Below are 21,065 nucleotides of genomic sequence, written 5' to 3'. Positions count from 1 at the left end.
TTTTATTCTGCAATTCCTTGGCAGTTTATCATGAAATATGTGTTTTGGGGCTTTCTCTTATAGCTGGCACCCCACATTGGGTGCTATCTTTGTGCAACCATCGTGTTGTAACATCTCTTTTATTAAGAATGAAATTACCCATTGGAGATATTTCTGTAGCTGTGAGAATGGCTGGCTAATGAGCAAATTTTTGGGGAACTTCTGGGTTCTTCATATTTAATTCTTCAGCTTGCATGAGGAGTTTCTGCATAACATCACGTTATGCTGTTGTATTTAGCATCATTAAATCTTTTTGAAGGATGTATTATAGTCAAAATAACCAAGTGAAATGGCTCGGGTTATTCAAGAAATCTGTGATGATCAAAAAGGTTTTTTTGGACATCCGTTTTCAGAGCCTTAAGTGTAGAGAACAGTAAGAGCATGAGTCACTGAAAGAGTATTTTGAAATAGCAGTGTTGGAAAAACCCATTTCCAAACCAGCTGTATAAATTAACTATTATTGTGTAGGAATTCTGTGATGAAGGAAGCATATTGACATTGCTGATGGGCAAATGTCAAAACTGTAAGTTGCTGTCTCCACTGGCTTTCTTCTTAGAGTCAAAATCACAAGTCAAATGGTATATCATTTATATATGTACTCCTATTACTCCTGAATTAGGACTTCAGGATTTTCCTCTGTGGATGTGAAGTGCCTAGTAAAAATTACATTGCTGCCTCACTTCCTTCCATTGACATCTGTGTGTGGGTGTCTTTGGGGGGCAGTACAGCAAGAATTAGAAGAACCATTTCAGAGGGAAAATATCATATTTCTTAAGCATATTGAAGTGAAATATTAAAAAAAAAAGAAAAAAAGAAAAAGAATTGTTTGAAGCAATAGTGTGAAGACTCACAAAGCCTTTTTATTGGAGGCTGTTTGTTTTTACGTTTTATTTTCAAATGGCTGATGTAAGGATAATAATGTAAAGTTGTTTATTGCAGGGGTAATAATATTGTAGAGACTATCAATGTGCACTTGCAGACAGTTACTTATATGCATATGAGAGAAAGAACTCATTTGACTAATAGTGATATGTAATTTGGGAGAAACTGAGAGGCCAGAAGCTGCAGTGGGTGAGGACAACACTACAGAAAGTTAGTAAGTTTGCTTTCGATAGTGCCGCTGATACTTTGATTTTTTTTTTTTTTTTTTTTACAGTTGGCTTTCTTTTCAAGGCATTAGAATTGTGGAATCTGTAAAAACAGTATAAATAAAATCTCCAGTTGGATACAGTGAGCTTTTGCATTCATTCTCAAAAAAATCCCAAATTAGTTAATATGTTTTTACTTTAAGCAGGTATAAACTAAAGTAATTGAGAGTTAAAAACTGTGAATCATAAAATCAGATTTCTTTACTTTTTATGCATGGACACCATTGTCAAGAAGGGCTATAAACTTTGAAGAAATTCTGTTTACAGTGTTTGTTCCTGTCTACATGCACTGCACAAAATGGTGGTGTCTGTTCCTTTCTGGCTGTTTGAACAAATCATCTTTACCCCAATATCAGGTCTGCTCTGCAACTCTGGGGTCTTGCCTTGCAACAAGCATAAATATATTATTTTTACTTCTCCGCAGGCATTACCTGTATTTAGAAATTTAAGCTACTGATGACTTATTGGAAAGCTCAATTTCAGTACTTTCAGTTGCATAGAAATATACTGGATAAAGAAAGACAGAAAAAAGAAAAAAACAGAATGTAGTTTGGTGATGCTTTCCTCTGAGGAGCCTCCACCATAAAACTATCAATAAATCATTACTTATTTACTCTGAAGCTTGCTTGCTAGTTAAGAAAGAAGACTTAGGGGGTGATCAGTGCAATTTTGTGGTATCTTCGTAGCAGTGAACTCCAAAAATTTGTGCTTATCAATTTACCTATTTTCTATACCAAGTTGTCAGCAAGACACAGTGAAACATCTAATAGATTAAAAAAATAAAGACAGATGAACTATTAGCAGTAAACAGCAATTTTTTTTTCTTCAAAAATGTGTTGTTAATTTTCCTGAAGTAATTAACAGATCTTGGTTGAATTTTAGAGTGAGAGTTCAGGGTAGTTGGGCCACAGTGATGTTATTGCTGCCCTTTTACATGTTATTTCATAACTGGAGGTCAAATTCATCCATTTCCTTCTTTACGTCTGAATGCTTTTCTTGAAGGAGTCTGCTCTCATGCTCTCATACTGGTGTGCACCACAGCAGGGTGCTCCACGGAAGCACTTAGATGCTGTTCTACTTTCCATAAACCAGCACTGACTGCAGTAGGGACGGGACTCCAGCTACTAAACTCCCCCCATGGGTATCCTTCCCAACAGGGTGGTAAATTGTATCTATTTGCTCCTGTTATCTTCTAAACTATTTAACACAAAGGCTTCAGTAAAAGGAATTAAAAGGAGCCCTGACAATATTGATTAAAAAACAAGATGGAGACATTCAGGTTCAAATGTCTGGAGTTGACTGTGCCTGAGCAGATTTGGACGAAGGTTACCTCATGCTTTAGGAAACACCATGAACAGTAAGTGGTGGAGACTGTTTTTTCACACAGAGTTTCTTATTCCTTCTATAAAGAAGTTACATTGCCATTGAGAGAGACAGAAAACAAAAAATTGTTGGTGGCTGGGCCCTCACCTGCAAGACAGGGCAGAGTGGTTGCAGTACAGTCTGTTGGTTTATGCAGTACACAACTCTGTTGGGAAGGGCACTGGACAGTTACGTTCTGTGCTGGGAGGGTTCCTGCCCTCCACATGGGGACTGCTCCAAAACGTAGGATGGAATTTAGCTTGAGAGCTCCTAAAGGTATTGGGAGAAGGAGAATATGATGGACTGCTGAATTCTTGACTGTTTCTCTCTTCGTAGTACCTAAATGGGTTTGTGTTTGTAAGGTGGAGAGAGAAACTGGTTGAGAGGAGAAGAGGGATGGGTCATAATGATAAGGAAAACATAAAGTCATTTAGCTTTTAATATTTTACCATTACTTGATATTTTTGGACTAGAAATCAAGGTCTCATTGATAAGCCTCCTGGGCTCCTTGCTTATCTCAGACTTTAGAAGATTTACTTGGAGTATACAGTATATAAAAATGATTTTTTGTTTGTTTGTTTGTTTGTTTCTTTGTCTATTTGGAGATAAAGATTCCTTATAAAAGATTTCTTCCAGGCAACCTTATGGTGTTCATATTTTTACTTATATTTCCTGTGTCCTGATTCTTTTTATTTTTATTTTTTTCCCACAAAGAGCTTTCACATAGAAAAAATTGTGAAGGTCTGTTTCCAAGGAAATGTACAAAAGTGTCTTTATGTGTGTCACCTGAACACTGATATTTCATGATAGCCAAACAAGATCACATGGCTTTACAACATTTTGAAGAAAAACATAAAAATCCCTTTACAAGAGAAAGGCTATGCTGGGTTTTCAGAGCACATAGTTTTTCTAAACAGCATCACTCTTGTCTTGCAAGGGTTTAACATAAAGCAGGGTTCTTCAGTGAGGTGCTAATCTTTAGTGCTTATTATAACAGCCTTGATTACTGGTACATTGCCAATTATGAACAGCTAGTATCATCTGTAAAACAGTCACTTGTGGCTGTTGAGATCTGAGTGGAGGACGTCTTTTGAAAAACTTTAGAGGCAAACGTTGCATGAGCTCCTTTTGCTGGAGAAAGCATTGGCCTGTGTGGATTGGCGCTGTTAGGAGAAAGAGTGGGCACAGATATGCAGCCATGTTTAGTTACCATTTTCGTTTTTTTTTTTTTTTTTTTTTGAATGGGATTTCTGTTTCTGAAGATTGGTTATGAGGCAGGGTGTGACTGCAGAATTTATGTTAATGGAATTTGTTGGTCAGCACTACTGGGTGTTTTTATATAGGTGTGGGAGTTAGGAGAGATTTTTCATATCCTGTATTAGCTCTTGCACAATATGAAAATAAATGAAATTTTCCTCTCTGAAGCAGAGATTCACTAACTTAAAAATATCAAGAAACAAGTTGTTGACAGGGTTATGCTAGCCAGAAGAATGTGTCCTTTCTGTCATTCTAGACTTGAATATTTTTGAGGATTGCTTCGAGATTAGAATGAAAGGGTCCCATTCAAAAGCAATAGGATGATTCATTTGAGGTTTTATTTCCGCAAATTTCTGTGTGCATCTTCACTGAAAAAAAAAAAAGAGAGAAATTCTTGCAGCTTATGTTGCTTTAAAGCTGGAAAACTGTTTATTTTTTGTGCTTGATTAAGTTCATTATGATATTTCAGATATTTCATATCCTCTGTAGAGCTAGCAGTATTTTTAAAATTAGATTTTTAAATCTGTAACTGGCTACAAACTTCCTTGAGGTGTAAGGGCACTACAACAAATGTGTGGGGCACTTTCAGTTGTAATAAGTCACAAGAGTAAGTTTATGCATCTGTTTTCATCAGTAACTTAGAAAAGAAAGTGACAGAAATAAATGTGTGAAAGTTGAGTTGCAAATGTTATTAATCAAACAGCACTTTGATCAATGATGTCTTCCTTCTAAAAGCCAGCACATTTAACCAATAAAGGTCAGTGTGTTAAATATGTAAATGTAATCAGCAACATATTCAAATCACAGATTCAGCTCATTTGCTACTTATGGTAAATGATGATGCTGGTTTAAATCTATGAATTTATTTTCCATTAATCCAAAGGAATAGAGAAATTAAAAAATTGTTAAATGAAAATTCAAGGTGGAAAGCATTTAAATTAATACAAAGAATTCCAGAGTCAGTCATTTACCTTATTTCCTTTTTTCACCATCCGAACATTTTTGATCACCTTACTCATGAAACTGAGAAATGGGCAAATGAAACACCCCTGAATTCACTTTCTATTAGAATGAAATCCATTGTAGTTCAGCACTGACTAGAACCATAGTTTAAGATGAAATAACTCATTGTTCATTCAAGCACAATAGCAAATCCAGCCCCAGATCATCGCTTTTGCCTTGATCTTCATAAGCAAAAGGGAATCTGAAAATAAGCCATATGTGTACAAATATGGAAAAATAGATTTAGATCTTGAAGTGTATCAAAAGTGTTGGTGATGATAGTACAGCCATCGCTTTTTTTTTTCCCCTCAGCCTTTCTGCCACAAAGTTTGTGTGGTACTTGATTTCTTTCATGCATATGCATGTAGAATTCATACAGAAACTATGCTTCTCAGAAAACGGAAATAAACTATAAAACATCTGTGTTTAAATAACTGAGTGACAACCTGTGCTCTGAGATTTGTGACTGTGAAAACTTCAGGGAGAATGTGGATCACCTTACCCCATTCACCAGTGAAAGCCCTTCCTCACAGAGTCCAAATCCATTGGAAAGCAATTTTTGTGAGTGGATGAACCTCAGAGAAAGTGCTGAGAAAGTGATCTACCTGTTAATCTGATCTGTTTTCTGTTTCCAATTTCCGAATCAGTGATGAGGAATGAAATTGCACTTTATTTTTCAGTCATGAACACAGATTTTGAAGTGTGTATCAGTAAATAAATTTAATTTCATGATGTATTTCACCGTGGAGTAGTGTGACAAAGCAAATGGTGTTGAAGAAAGAAGTCAAAATTACACAAGTCCCTCTTCAAATAAAAAAATATATTGGAAATGCAGTGGTGTCACTGTATTAATTTAATAACAGTCATGTTTTCTTATATTTAGAAACTGGTTCTTTGTGTGCAATATTAATCTTTCCCTACAGGGAGTTGTTCTGCACAGAATTCTCCAGCTTCCTGTAAATGGATGCTGAAGCCTTTCAGCACACATGCACTCATCAAACCAACCCAGCCTCCTGGCTCTCAGAGCACAGGAAAAGCACTGCAATGGTTAGATCACCCTTCTGAGGTCAGATGGCAAAAGTCTTGATGAAGATAAAATTTCTCTTGCTATCAGGAGTGTAGGAGAACTTCCCATGTGCTTCATCATCTGTAAATACTCTGAAATCTACAAGTAAAAAAAAGTGAAGAGATGTCAGTTACAATATCTAGATATTAGCAGAAAAAAGAATATTTTTTTTTGCATGATTGAACCTGTCACCTTAAGAAGTGATAGATCATTATAGCTCAGTTAAATTTCTCAGTGGTCTCATGGTTTGTGATTTTCATTAATAAAATGCACTTTGTTACAAATTCAATCTTCAGCTAAAAATGTTTTGATTTTTTAAAATGATAGAGCATTTTGATTTTGATTTTATTTTGCAGATCTCGTTATGCCTTTCTGTTGTCAGATCAGGGTATACATGGCTCATTGCATCTCTGCATAGCAAAAAATGGATCTCTAATTCCCATTAATTTTGTCATAGTTTAGAGTCAACACCTTTTTAAAATGTATTCTGTAGAGACTTGTTTAAAATAAAGGTTTTGTTCTTGAAAGCTATCCTTAGCTTTGCCCTGGACTTTATGACTATGACTTGGAAATTAACATTGCAGACTTCAGAGCACCCATTTTCCTCCAAAAATATTTCTGAAGATATTGTGACAGGTTCAGCAACTGCTATTTTCAAACAATTTCTTTTAAAATTAATCACCAGTTGGCTTTTGAGCAAATGCATTTCATGAAGAACACAGTTGAGAGATTTGTGTTGAATTATGAATGTAAACACTTTTTTTCTGCTTTCTTGAAAAAAAGTTGAAAGTCTTTCATATTTGTGGACTTGGTGAATTTTATTTCCTTTTTCTGGATAGGTGCTGACATTGAAATACTCTCACTATTGTCTCAAAGGCTCTGAATCTAAAAACCTGTTTCTAATGTTTTCTGAGAATGATCACTTTGTTTTGTCCAGTTTTATTTGATACAGGAATTTGCATGACAAGTGAGGGTTCTTCTGGGATTTCAAAATTCAGTTGGTGTCTGTAAGGTCTTCTGCACCTTACAGATCTAACAGCCAGCTTCGCTTTTAGCTACCTCACAAAACCAAAGCAGGGAGACTTTGGGAATTTCACTTGAGAATCTCCTTTGAAAATGTTATTATTAGTGTTTTTGTTATCAAGCATTACCTGTGACTGGCACATTAAACACTGTACAAAATCTGAGGACATTTTAACATGGCAAATTTTTTCTATCTTTTAGGTTGTGGCTTTAAATCTTTCAAATATAGCACTTACAATCTGGATACTTTGCTTCAGAGTACTTTACTTGCAGTTCAAAATGAAGACTCATAATTTCTTTCACTGAACTGATTTTTCTTCTAGTTAAAAAGTCTTATTTGTTTTGATCTAAAACAGTTTTGTCCTGGTTTCAGGTAGGACAGAGTTAATTTTCCTCCTAGTAGCTGGCAGGGTGCTATGTTTTGGATTAGGATGAGAAGAGCGCTGATAACATGCTGATGTTTTAATTGTTGTAGAGCAGTGCTTACACCAAGCCAAGGACTTTTCAGCTTCTCGCTCTGTCCTGCTAGCGAGCAGGCTGGGGGTGCAGCAGGAGCTGGGAGGGGACAGACCCAGGACAGCTGACCCAAACTGGCCAAAGGGGTATTCCATACCATCTGACGTCATGCTGAACAATATATAGGGGTGGCTAGCCGGGGTGGGGGGGCCGGCTGCTCGGGGATAGGCTGGGCATCGGTCAACGGGTGGTGAGCAATTGCATTGTGCATCACTTTGTACACATTATTACTATTATTATTATTATTATTATTATTATTGTTATTATTTTCCCTGTCTTAATAAACTGTCCTTATCTCAACTCACAGGCTTCACTTTCCCGTTTCTCTCCCCCATCCCGGAGAGGGAGGGGGGAGGGTGAGCGAACGGCTGTGTGGTGTTTGGCTGCCAGCCGGGCTAAACCACAACAGTCAATTTGGCGCCCAACGTGGGGCACGAAGGGTTGAGATATCGACAGTTTTGACCCGAGTGTGTTAAACTAAAATTGGTATAAGTATTCGACCTGCTTAATAGTTGCTAGTCACAATGTTGATTGCTTTCATCTCAAGTCTGCTATACCTGTTTCCCAAATTGAGTTTTATAGCAAGTTACTTTCTGTATGTGCTCCCTGTCATGCTGTTTATCCTTTCCGGGCCCTGGTTCAAGATTGTTATCGTACTGTGTGGTGTAACGATGGCTTATGAAATGATGAAATATCTGGTCATGACTCTAACCTGGTATTTGTACTCAGCACTGTCGTCGACTCTATACTTCGGAAACCATATCTCAGAAACTATTAGCAATTACACCTATTGCCTTTTTTCATCAGGGAGTCAATCCCTGGAGGGGACAGGGGAAGATATTTTCTCCTACCTGTTCACTCTCCCTTCCTCCTTCACCACCCTCTTATCCCCCGAGCTAGTTACGGTAGCTCTCCAAGATGTTGAATATCCTTGGGATACTCAGACCAGCATGTTCTTGTTGTTATGTCTCCTGAATGCGCTTCAGGTTTTGTTTAAGGTTAAACAACTACTTAGGAATCTCATCCGGAGATCTGTCTTGAGGCGGGATATTTGCGAGTGGCAGGGAGTGTGGGAGGATATGGGCAGGTTTCTAGGGCAGTGGGCACCTCCAGTGTTTTGGACGTTCACCCCTGAACAACTGCAAAATCCTAAAAAACTGGTAGAATGCTTGAAAAAAAGGTGTCATGACTCCGGCAGTTCCGAAGTGACACAAATCACTGTGGCGTGCTGGGGTCTGGCCTGTGCCTATCGAGCTGCAATTGATGCTACTATCAACCTAGTGACAGCTCCCGCAGCCGTTCCAGCTCCAGCTCCCGCAGCCGTCCCGGTTCCAGCTCCCACAGCCGTTCCAGCTCCCGCAGCCGTTCCAGCTCCAGCTCCCACAGCCGTTCCAGCTCCAGCTCCCGCAGCCGTTCCAGCTCCAGCTCCTGCAGCCGTCCCGGTTCCAGCTCCCACAGCCGTTCCAGCTCCCGCAGCCGTTCCAGCTCCAGCTCCCACAGCCGTTCCAGCTCCCGTAGCCGTTCCAGCTCCAGCTCCCGCAGCCGTCCCGGCACCCACAGCCGTTCCAGCTCCCGCAGCCGTTCCCACTCCTGTGGCTGGGTCAGAGAAACGAACTGTAGCAGTGCAAGTTGCCCCTGCAGAGGGTATTCCAACCCCTGTGGCAGACCCTGTGGCTGGGTCGGAGAGGCGAGCTGTAGCAGTGCAAGTTGCCCCTGTAGAAAAGGTGAAAAAATGGTATAGAGACTCAGGTCGTTTAGAACGCAGAAAGTCTTCTGCTAAGTCTGGGCATGGAGAAGACGAGGCTGGGCCATCAAGTGTGCAGGAGGATGAAGATGAGGATGAGGATGTTGAAAAATCAACAGTAACTACCCGAACCCTATACCAGCGTGAGCTACGAGATGTGCGAAAAGATTTTGGTCGCTGTATAGGTGAACAGCTTGTCACCTGGCTGCTCCGGTGCTGGGACACTGGAGCCAATGGTGTGGAATTAGAGGGCAGGGAAGCCAAGCGGTTGGGATCCCTTGCTAGAGATGCAAGCATTGACAAAGCAATTGGAGATGGAGCACGATCTCACAGCCTCTGGAGGCGTCTCCTGTTAGCTGTGAAGGGAAGGTATCCCTACAAGGAGGAACTTGTATGTCTACCAGTCAAGTGGACCACCATGGAGAAGGGAATCCAGTACCTGAGGGAATTAGCCGTACGGGAAGTAATTTATAAGGACCTAGACGACGCACAAACATCCACAGATCCAGATGACGTCCAGTGTACTCGACCCATATGGCGGAAGTTTGTACATAATGCACCATCAACATGGGCCAGCACATTGGCAATAATATCCTGGAAAGACGGTGAAGATCCCACAGTGGGTGACATGGCTAAACAACTCCGGCAGTACGAAGGAAATCTCTCCTCTTCCCTACAGGCCTGCGTCTCGGCTGTGGAGAAACTCTCTGAAGAGTTCCACCAACTTAAAGAGAATTTATCTTCCCCCCCACCTGAACAAACCAGTGGCCACCAACTAAAAGAGAATACTTTGGAGAAACTTTTTGAAGAGGTCCACCAACTTAAAGAGAATTTATATTCCCCCCCACCTGAACGAACCAGTGGCCACCAACTAAAAGAGAATACTTTGGAGAAACTTTTTGAAGAGGTCCACCAACTTAAAGAGAGTGTATTTTCTTCCCCACCTGTACGAACCAGCGTCTCGGCTATTAGGGGTAAACGCGCATCCGTGCAAAGAAGACAATATGGTGGGTACACACCCCGCGCCACCCTGTGGTTCTACCTACGTGACCATGGAGAGGACATGAGAAAATGGGATGGAAAATCTACTGAGACCCTAGAGGCACGGGTACGTGAGTTACAAAAGAAAACAATCGGGAGAAAGGGGTTCTCTGAAAAGTTTGCTGCTCCAACTTCTAGCAGGCAGTCTTTTAAACACAGAAACGAAGATTCTGACCAGGACTAGAGGGGCCCTGCCTCCAGCCAGGGGGAGGAAAGGGACAACCGAGTTTATTGGACTGTGTGGATTCGATGGCCTGGCACGTCTGACGCACAGAAGTATAAGGCTTTAGTAGACACCGGTGCACAATGTACTCTAATGCCATCAAGCTGTAAAGGGCCAGAGCCCATCTGTATTTATGGCGTGACAGGGGGATCACAGCAGTTAACTGTATTGGAAGCTGAAGTGAGTCTAACTGGAAATGAGTGGCAAAAGCACCGTATTGTGACTGGCCCGGATGCTCCGTGCATCCTTGGCATAGACTATCTTAGAAGAGGATATTTCAAGGACCCAAAAGGGTTCCGCTGGGCTTTTGGCATAGCTGCCTTAGAGACAGAGGACATTAAACAGTTGTCTACCTTGCCCGGTCTCTCAGAGGACCCTTCTGTTGTGGGGCTGCTGAGGGTTGAAGAACAGCAAGTGCCAATCGCTACCACAACTGTGCACCGGCGGCAATATCGCACCAACCGAGACTCCCTGATTCCCATCCACGAGCTAATTCGTCAACTGGAGAGCCAAGGAGTGATCAGCAAGACCCATTCACCTTTTAATAGTCCCATATGGCCAGTGCGAAAGTCTAATGGTGAGTGGAGACTAACAGTGGACTATCGTGGCCTGAACGAAGTCACGCCACCACTGAGTGCTGCAGTGCCGGACATGCTAGAACTCCAGTACGAACTGGAATCAAAGGCAGCCAAGTGGTATGCCACAATTGATATTGCTAATGCATTTTTCTCCATCCCTCTAGCAGCAGAGTGCAGGCCACAGTTTGCTTTCACTTGGAGGGGAGTCCAATATACGTGGAATCGGCTGCCCCAGGGGTGGAAACATAGCCCTACCATTTGCCATGGACTGATCCAGTCTGCGCTGGAGCAGGGGGAGGCTCCTGAACACCTGCAGTACATCGATGACATCATTGTGTGGGGTGACACGGCAGAGGAAGTTTTCGAGAAAGGGAAGAAAATAGTCCAAATCCTTCTGAAGGCCGGTTTTGCCATAAAACAAAATAAAGTCAAAGGACCTGCACGAGAGATCCAGTTTTTAGGAATAAAATGGCAAGATGGACGTCGTCAAATCCCAATGGATGTGATCAACAAAATAACAGCTATGTCTCCACCAACTAGCAAAAAGGAAACACAAACTTTCCTAGGTGTCGTGGGGTTTTGGAGAATGCATATTCCAAATTACAGTCCGATTGTAAACCCGCTCTACCAAGTAACTCGTAAGAAGAATGCTTTTGAATGGGGCCCTGAGCAACGACAAGCCTTTGAACAAATTAAGCAGGAAATAGTTCATGCAGTAGCCCTTGGGCCAGTCCGAACAGGACCAGACGTAAAGAATGTGCTCTACACCGCAGCCGGGGAGAATGGTCCCACCTGGAGCCTCTGGCAGAAAGAACCTGGGGAAACTCGAGGTCGACCCCTGGGGTTTTGGAGTCGGGGATACAGAGGATCTGAGGCCCGCTATACTCCAACCGAAAAGGAGATATTGGCAGCATATGAGGGAGTTCGATCTGCTTCGGAAGTGATCGGTACTGAAGCGCAGCTCCTTCTGGCACCCCGACTGCCGGTACTGGGTTGGATGTTCAAAGGAAGGGTCCCCTCTACACATCATGCAACTGATGCTACATGGAGCAAGTGGGTTGCACTGATTACTCAGCGGGCTCGAATAGGAAACCCCAGTCGCCCAGGAATCCTGGAAGTGATTATGGACTGGCCAGAAGGCAAGTACTTTGGGATATCAGCAGAGGAGGAGGTGGTCCGTGCTGAAGAAGCCCCACTGTACAACAAGCTACCAGAAAATGAGAAGAAATACGCCCTGTTCACTGATGGGTCCTGTCGTATGGTGGGAAAGCATCGGAGATGGAAAGCTGCCGTATGGAGTCCTACACGACGAGTTGCAGAAGCTGCTGAGGGAGAAGGTGAATCGAGTCAGTTTGCAGAAGTGAAAGCTGTTCAGCTGGCCTTAGATATTGCTGAACGAGAAAAGTGGCCAGTTCTCTATCTCTACACTGATTCATGGATGGTAGCAAATGCCCTGTGGGGGTGGCTACAGCAATGGAAGCAGAACAACTGGGAACGCCGGGGCAAACCCATCTGGGCTGCTGCATTGTGGCAAGATATTGCTGCCCGGGTAGAGAACCTGGTTGTAAAGGTACGCCATGTAGATGCTCATGTGCCCAAGAATCGGGCTACTGAAGAACATCAAAACAACCAGCAGGTGGATCAGGCTGCTAAGATTGAAGTGGCTCAGGTGGACCTGGACTGGCAACATAAAGGTGAATTATTTATAGCCCGATGGGCCCATGACACCTCAGGCCATCAAGGTAGAGATGCAACATACAGATGGGCTCGTGACCGAGGGGTGGACCTGACCATGGACACTATAGCACAGGTTATTCATGATTGTGAAACATGTGCTGCAATTAAACAAGCCAAGCGGTCAAAGCCTCTCTGGTATGGAGGACGATGGCTGAAATACAAATATGGAGAGGCCTGGCAGATTGATTACATCACACTCCCCCAAACCCGCAACGGCAAGCGCCACGTACTTACAATGGTGGAAGCAACCACCGGATGGCTGGAAACATATCCTGTGCCCCATGCCACCGCCCGGAACACTATCCTGGGCCTTGAAAAGCAAGTCCTATGGCGACATGGCACCCCAGAAAGAATTGAGTCAGACAATGGGACTCATTTCCGAAACAACCTTATAGACACTTGGGCCAAAGAACATGGTATTGAGTGGGTGTATCACATCCCTTATCATGCACCAGCCTCCAGGAAAGTTGAACGATACAATGGACTGTTAAAGACTACACTGAAAGCGATGGGTGCTGGGACATTCAAAAATTGGGAAACACATTTGGCAAAGGCCACCTGGTTAGTCAATACTAGAGGATCTGCCAACCGAGCTGGACCTGCCCAATCAAACCTGTTACGCACTGTAGAAGGGGATAAAGTTCCTGTAGTGCACGTAAGAAACATGCTGGGTAAGACAGTCTGGGCTACTCCTGCCTCAGGAAAAGGCAAGCCCATTCGTGGGATTGCTTTTGCCCAGGGACCTGGATGCACTTGGTGGGTAATGCAAAAGAATGGGGAGGTTCGGTGTGTACCTCAAGGGGACCTAATACTGGGTGAGAATAGCCCATGAGTTGAATTGTAGTATGTTAATTATCATATAACACTGAATGTCATCACTACCATGGTTGCTATATATCATAGATGAAAATGGTGACTAATTAGAAGGTATTGGAAAAAGTGTAACCTGAGCATGACATAAATGGTATGGAATAAGGGGTGGATATCTGTCCTGGTTTCAGGTAGGACAGAGTTAATTTTCCTCCTAGTAGCTGGCAGGGTGCTATGTTTTGGATTAGGATGAGAAGAGCGCTGATAACATGCCGATGTTTTAATTGTTGTAGAGCAATGCTTACACCAAGCCAAGGACTTTTCAGCTTCTCGCTCTGTCCTGCTAGCGAGCAGGCTGGGGGTGCAGCAGGAGCTGGGAGGGGACAGACCCAGGACAGCTGACCCAAACTGGCCAAAGGGGTATTCCATACCATCTGACGTCATGCTGAACAATATATAGGGGTGGCTAGCCGGGGTGGGGGGGCCGGCTGCTCGGGGATAGGCTGGGCATCGGTCAACGGGTGGTGAGCAATTGCATTGTGCATCACTTTGTACACATTATTACTATTATTATTATTATTATTATTATTATTGTTATTATTTTCCCTGTCTTAATAAACTGTCCTTATCTCAACTCACAGGCTTCACTTTCCCGTTTCTCTCCCCCATCCCGGAGAGGGAGGGGGGAGGGTGAGCGAACGGCTGTGTGGTGTTTGGCTGCCAGCCGGGCTAAACCACAACAAGATCATTCCAAATTATAAAAAGGACATATATTAGCTAGAATTTTAAAAATACTGCATCGTAGGATGACATCATCAGGCATTCAAATTAGTTCCCTCTGAGCCTGGAAACCAAATACTCCTATTTATTTATTTATTTATTTATTTATTTTTCCCCTTTTTGGAAATGTTCGATACCAAGATAGTAGCTTTCATGCTATTTATATCATCCTACTAGCCAGTCATTTTGATAGATTCAGGTTTGAAGGTTAAAGGTGTTTTATCATGTGTTAGCACAGTTACAAATAATGAATTCTGTAACCTTTTTCATCCTAATTCTTGGATCATGATTCTCCTGTAGATGTGAAGCATGGTATATGAAAAATGGCATGTATTTACTGGTCACCAGATTTTCAAAGCTAGGACTCAAAGTCAAAGGATTTGAGTCAAAGGACTCAAATATTGCCTTTCCTGTAAAGCATTCACCTGTTTAGCTGCCTTGTTCTTTTCCTGAGATAAAAAATTATAGCAATGGTCTTGCTTTTAGAAACACATTTGCATAAACAATAAAGCTTAGAAAAGGGCACAGATATGATTGAATGGAATTACATTGTTGATTAGACATATAAAGTAACCACTAAAAAAAAACACACAGCAAGCTATTAAAGATGATACTTTTATTATTATTTTAGGACTACAGTTGCCCACGAGATCTCCCAAAGGAAAATGGACTGATAGATTTCTCACTTGTGATATGACATACTACTTGCAACTTTGTTTTACTTGAATACCCTTCACACTAGAAGGAGAGCATATATGTTAATATTTATTGACCTAAGCTTTTGTCATTGAAGTCATGCAGCTCAAATCATTGGAGTGTTCAAGTGTTACAGCTGGCTTAAACTGCTGTTCAGGCTTTTGGGTATCAGGGGAATAGCTTCATTATAAAATATGAATAGAGTGGTAATGATCTTTCAGAATCAGATGATACAGTTGTCAAGAAATCCCATTTCCCTCTGTTATTTAGAAGACAGTGTAACATATGGAAGTGAAATTTCTGATGTGTAGATTATGTAGGCAAATATGATGCCTGGAGCTGAGGACTGAGAAATATGGTGTGTCACTATGGGAAAGTGTTTGGAAGAGGTAAAGAGGAAAGCATTTGAAGGTGAGATAAAAAAGTAGAAAAATTCTTCCCATGGGGTACCTACAGGATTTGAAGGAAGATAAAGTTAAGAACCAGTTTTAAAAAATCTCATGTTGTTTCTCTAATTACTTTTTTACTCTGACCTTTGAGGGTTTAGGAAAATATTTAGGGCTGACTAATTTCTCTAGTCAGCTAATGGAAAAAATGTGCCTAGGTTTGGAACTGCATTATTGAAGTCTGTGAAGTTTTATCTTACACTAAGCTAAAATTCATCCTTCAGTGTTAGCCTCATTAACTTCTTAAAGACAGAAATTGTATTTATAAAAATTCACAAAAATAGAATATTTTGAGGTAGGAATATCTGCCTGAAACATTTTGTATTCATTCGACAGTAGGAGCATGCAAAATTGCCTCACTTAACAATTCAGTGTAAATACTATGAGAAATTTTGCTGCTGAAGTTTAATATCTGTCAAAATTTATACATGTAAAAAAGTATTGAAAATCTCTTCTCTGGAGATGGTTGTAAAATCTCCACAGTTTTCATTGTTACGTAATCAATTTAGTAATGTGTACACACATGAAAAGCTACATTAAAATAAGCTAGGCTTTGTGAAGTACATGATAAGGCTATTCACTAAGTTTAATAAAAAATGGAAGTAGCAAAATTATTTACAGTTAAGAGAGTAAAAATGGATTTTCTTTCTTCTCTGGAATGCTTTATTAATACACCATATTCATTGTTTTAATAAGATCAAAGGAAATTATGCATAATTAGAAGTACAGGAAGAAATTTGAGTCTTGGGAGTGATGGTGAAATCTGCAGGTTCTAATATTTTATATTATTGCCTATTCATGAGATTTTATTATTTTGATTAGTTTTATATTTGTGTAGACTTTTATTGTCTTTTTGCCTTTTAGATTTAAGGTTTTTAAAAGAATAGTATTATTATGTCTGCCTAGAAATGGATAAGCAACTTAAATACCATTTTTATAAGGAAGTATTATATGACGTCTTTCCATTACGTTGCTTGTCTGAAATGTAGACATTCTGCAACCATCATGAAACACAGAACATGTGCATCACCCCCAGCTTCTGAGTGTGTTTTCCCTTTAGGCCAGTTTTTGTTATTTAAAGTTGTTTAAATCATAAATGCAATTGTCTTTTTGTCTGCAGAACTGCTTCATAATCTGTTTTGTAATCCAATATGTTCACAGTGGTGAAGTCCAACTGCAGCTTGGAGTCTAAAAAATGAGACTTCCTTCAGCTTGTCTTGGCACAAAGAGTGTGAAGTGTGATAGGAAGTGCACAGCCAAGTGCAGCAGAGGGTGGTTAAGAATCAGGAGGTAGGGTTGGAAGGATATGTGTTGCAAAGGGCAGCATGGAGTGTGGTATTGGAGATGTTAAGAGGGGAGGAATAACATGCCCTTAAGATAAGGGCAGGAAATTAAATACAAAGAAAAGGATAGGGAGTAAATGTAGGGATACAGAAGATGTAGAGGATCTGGAGTGGTAAGGAAAGGGCTTCAACCCCAAGAATGAATGAATTCTATCAAAAGCTTAGACATAAGGCAGACCTGTTGTAGTAGTACATGCTTAGGTAATTGATATGCTTTCACTGGTAGGCAGCGGAAAGGGTTGAAAGTCACTACAGCAGAAGATAAAAAATCAGAAGGCAAAGCTGAACGTAAACCGGAGCTCCTAAAAGGAGTTCATAATCGTATGTATTAGTCTCAAGGAGGTTTTTTGTCAGAAATGACCTGGAGCATATACTGTCATATATTGCAAAATCACAACATATGTTGCATTTACCTTTTCTAAGTTTCATTTGCAAGCTAATTTGAAAGGTGAGGAAAATCTTATATTAACTTTAAAAAGAGAGTTTCTTTAATGTAAATTTTCCAATAATGTAATTTTAAAATGTAGGTTATCATACACTTTTCTATTGTGTTTTGTAAGTCTTGGCCTAAAGAAAGGAGTGGTGGCATGTTTCTTTTGCCAAAGCTGTGGAGAAACATATATATGTATATATATGTATATATAAAAAGATATTCTAGTTGATTCTTGACAAACAGAGCAAAAAAAATATAGAGGTCTCTTGCATGTAGAATAATGTTAATAGGTCTAGGGAACTGAAGAATAGGAAGAGAAAACTTACTAATCTAAAAATACCTATTGCTTTGTTCCTAGGTTCAGACATTGTTCAGTGGTTGACGAAGAACTTATCTATAGAAGATCCAGGTAACTTTTCATTTTTGTATGTTTGAAAAAACATGTTGTGATGTGGGTGGCCAGGCAGCATTTGACCAGTGTGATTTCAACAGCAAAACAGACAGCATCAAACCTCAGAAACTTTTGCTAAGAATCTCATGATTTTGGTTATCCATTTTATTGGAGCATGTACCAGGAAACAAGAGGATGTCCAAGAATGAAAATGATAAGTGCTTTAATTAGTGGAAAATTAATTTATGATTTACTCCAAGAGGAATTAACTCATTGTCATACTAAATAGTTTGTTAAGCACAAGCTGTTTTCTTAACAGAATTTTCCCGTAGATTAAAAAATAAATAAAATTAATAAAATATGCTCTTGTACTGATATCAAGAGCTGTGTTTGTATCTTTAAGTTTGGACAGTTTTATAGCATCTTAAATGGAGAGTAAACTGTAAATAAAATCAGTGTGGTGAGGAAGAACTGCTCACTGCTCAGTAAACTGGGTTGGGATGTGGAAATAAAGATTTGGTTCTAAATTCTGCCACAGGTTTCTTATGTGGCAAGCTGCTAATTCAGTTTCTATGGCTTGGTGCATGTCTGATATTTATTTCCCTGATTTACAGGAAAATTTTTACATGATGTGAATTTTTCTGGAAAAGAATGGTTTCTAGTAGAAAATGATGAACGTCAGAAATAAAATTTTGTGGAAGTTCCTATTCTATTTTGGTTGGGGGAAAGATAATCTTCCCACTTAAGAGCATTAAAAAAAAAAATCCTTTCTCTGTTTCAGAGTTTTTGGAATGGAATGTCTATTTTTTGTTTGTTTCTTTTTAAATTTTATTTTATTTTTCTGTCATATTAGATACGAAAGTGGAATCATTGTGGAATTCCAGCAAAAAGTAATATCACTGAGTTTAAGATTATGAGTTGGATAGTTTTATATGTATATTCAATATTTGAAAATATGCAGTTCACAAATTATCTGAATTGTTACATCAGACAGATCACTAATTGCTGCCATTTTAGTATAACTTTAAAGTGAGTGTTGTGTATTTGCTTCCTGAAGCTAATGTTTAGATCACTTGAGACGTGTGATATTGCGTTTCTCAGCTGTCAACTAAAAAACACTCAACTATCTATTTTTATTAGAGTTTGAAAGATTGCCATTCTATGTTTATTTGTTATGGAAGCTTAACCTTTATTTTTAAAACCAGAACTGCAATACTAGAATAGGCTGTTCTTCAGATTATCTTGTTGTTGCAAAATTTGGAATAGCTGAAACCTTAAACTAAATGGTTCCCTATGTTGATACCCAAATAAAATTAAACAAACACACAAACTACTAACATATGTAACAAGAACACCACAGAAATTTAATCTGAGCTGCATTATACCCTCTCAGATTGCATGGGTGGAAAAATTATCCAAAATGGCAAAAACGTCTTATGCATGTCAGTCCTGGTCCAAGGACTGGACAGTCCAAAGTCAGCTATCTGGAGCTGGCTGGATGCAAATCTTCAGAAGGCAAGCCACCCCAAATGTTGCCTTTGGGTGACATTCAGAATTGCCAGAACCTGACAGATGGTGAGCAAGAGCTATTCACAGGACAAAACTTCTGATAGTACTCTGGTTTATAAAATCTTTGAAGATTTTGACTTTATTCCGGTTCTAGACAAGACCATCCAGAATTTCCCATGGAAAAGCCCTAAATTTCTGGGAGCATCATTTGAATTTCCATTACCTTCTGTCCGCTTTTCAACAGCATGCCAGTCTGTCTTTGAAAAAAGACTATGGCTGTCTTTTTAAACTCCCCCTTAGGGTCCTGTTACCAAGCTGTTGTGCAGTTTTGCGATGCATAAATAAATAATCCCTGTGTTTGCACTGGAAGTTATCATCTCTATCTAGTACTGATATCAGTAATATAATGTAGACCTTGGTTCACATATTTTGAGTATATTCCAATATCTCCAGAAAAATTTAAGGACTACTGTACCCCTCATCTGTCAGTGCTGTGAACTATTCATACAAGCAAGGCATGTAAATTGTTATCTAAGGGACAAATAGATAGATTTAACTTACTTAGTATGCAGTACATAAAAACAAAACAACCCCCCCCCCAAAAAAAAAAAAAAACACAAAACAAAACATTTTGTAGTGCTTTTTTTCCTGTGTTTTGCATAGAGCATACAACTCCAATAACATTTAAATGGGAATGAAGAAGGCTGCTTTATGGATAGTGATAGAACAAAAGGCAGGAGATGGTCTGGCAGCAGCATTTGTTTTCACTGTGTTAATAAATGTAAAGCTAGTGTCTGGAAACAGTAATTTTAAGCAAAAAATAGTTACAAGTGTAAATTTCCAGTAAAAAAAAAAATGCACATTTTTCATAAGTGGAAAAACATGTTGTGTGGAAAATTTGAAAGATTTTGGCTTGCTGAGTAAATCTGCATCAAGAACATAAACTAGAGATGATGGGTGGATTCCGCTAAATTATACCGGATTTGAAGTTGTTTCAGTGGAGCAGAGAAGAGTTTGTGCCCAGAATAGCTGGGTGCAATGTACAGTTGCTGTTATGTTGTTTGCTTTTCAGTATGTACTTAAAAAAATGTTTGTGTTTCAGCCTACAACTCATCTGTAAAATTTTAAGGAACAAGAATTATCTAAGTTATTTTTAATGTGGAAGTTTAGTTCGGTCATAAAAATAAGCCTGACCTCAACCCCAAAAGAAGCAATTAACTGAGTTTACAGAATTGTAAGAGCTTGTGGTTTTGCATTTAGACATGTGTTTGTTGAATTGACCATTACAGGGTAAGTGCTGACTCTTCACTGATGGTGCCAATTACTCTTAATGCGGAAAATCTACTGTTTTTCTACATTGTGTTTTTCTTTTTTAAAATGATAATTAGTGCTGTGAAATGTACCAGGTTGACCACACTACAGACTGAAATCCTTTTAGTCCTTAGGAAAAAAACAGAACAAAAAAGGATGATGAGCTGATTTAAAGGTGTCAGCTGAAATCTCCAAGAGAGTGGTTCTGTACTTGGTTCTTGCACTGATTTCTTTGATGCTCTTTGGAAAGACACTTGATTTGTCTGTTCCCTAGCATTACAACATGCTAACAGTAAATCATGCTGTTGTCTTTTAATGAGAGGAACCAGTATCAATTCTTGGTTTAGTGAAGAATAATCAGTATTTTCATAGTTAAATGTGTGCTATATACAAATACGTATTTCATGCTTAACTCAACCCATGAAAAATTTCTACTTATGTGTCTCAGAAAGAGCCTTTAATTTACTGACATCTGTAAAGCCAATGGGAATTACTTGGCTGAAGTCACTTCATTACTGGTTGGTTGCTGTAGAAGAACTGTAGTACTGCAGCCAGCTTCAGGATATGCAGCCCTGAGTTCTGAGTGCCTTAGTCTGGCTCCTTTGGGCTG

The 21,065-nt window shown here is 39.9% G+C and overlaps 1 protein-coding gene across 1 annotated transcript in view; it reads left to right on the top strand.

Annotated features, from left to right (window-relative positions):
- Positions 1-21,065, top strand: part of RGS7 (regulator of G protein signaling 7) — a 308,925-nt gene that overhangs the window by 178,418 nt on the left and 109,442 nt on the right. The window contains exon 7 of the mRNA XM_035558119.2: positions 17,603-17,653. Coding sequence (XP_035414012.1) covers positions 17,603-17,653 — 51 coding nt within the window. The remainder of the gene's footprint in view (positions 1-17,602; positions 17,654-21,065) is intronic.

This window comes from Cygnus atratus, chromosome 3, assembly GCF_013377495.2.
Source record: "Cygnus atratus isolate AKBS03 ecotype Queensland, Australia chromosome 3, CAtr_DNAZoo_HiC_assembly, whole genome shotgun sequence".
Lineage (NCBI taxonomy): Eukaryota > Metazoa > Chordata > Aves > Anseriformes > Anatidae > Cygnus > Cygnus atratus.
The sequence above is the reverse complement of the archived record's forward strand: the minus strand, read 5'-3'. Positions and strand labels throughout refer to the sequence as shown.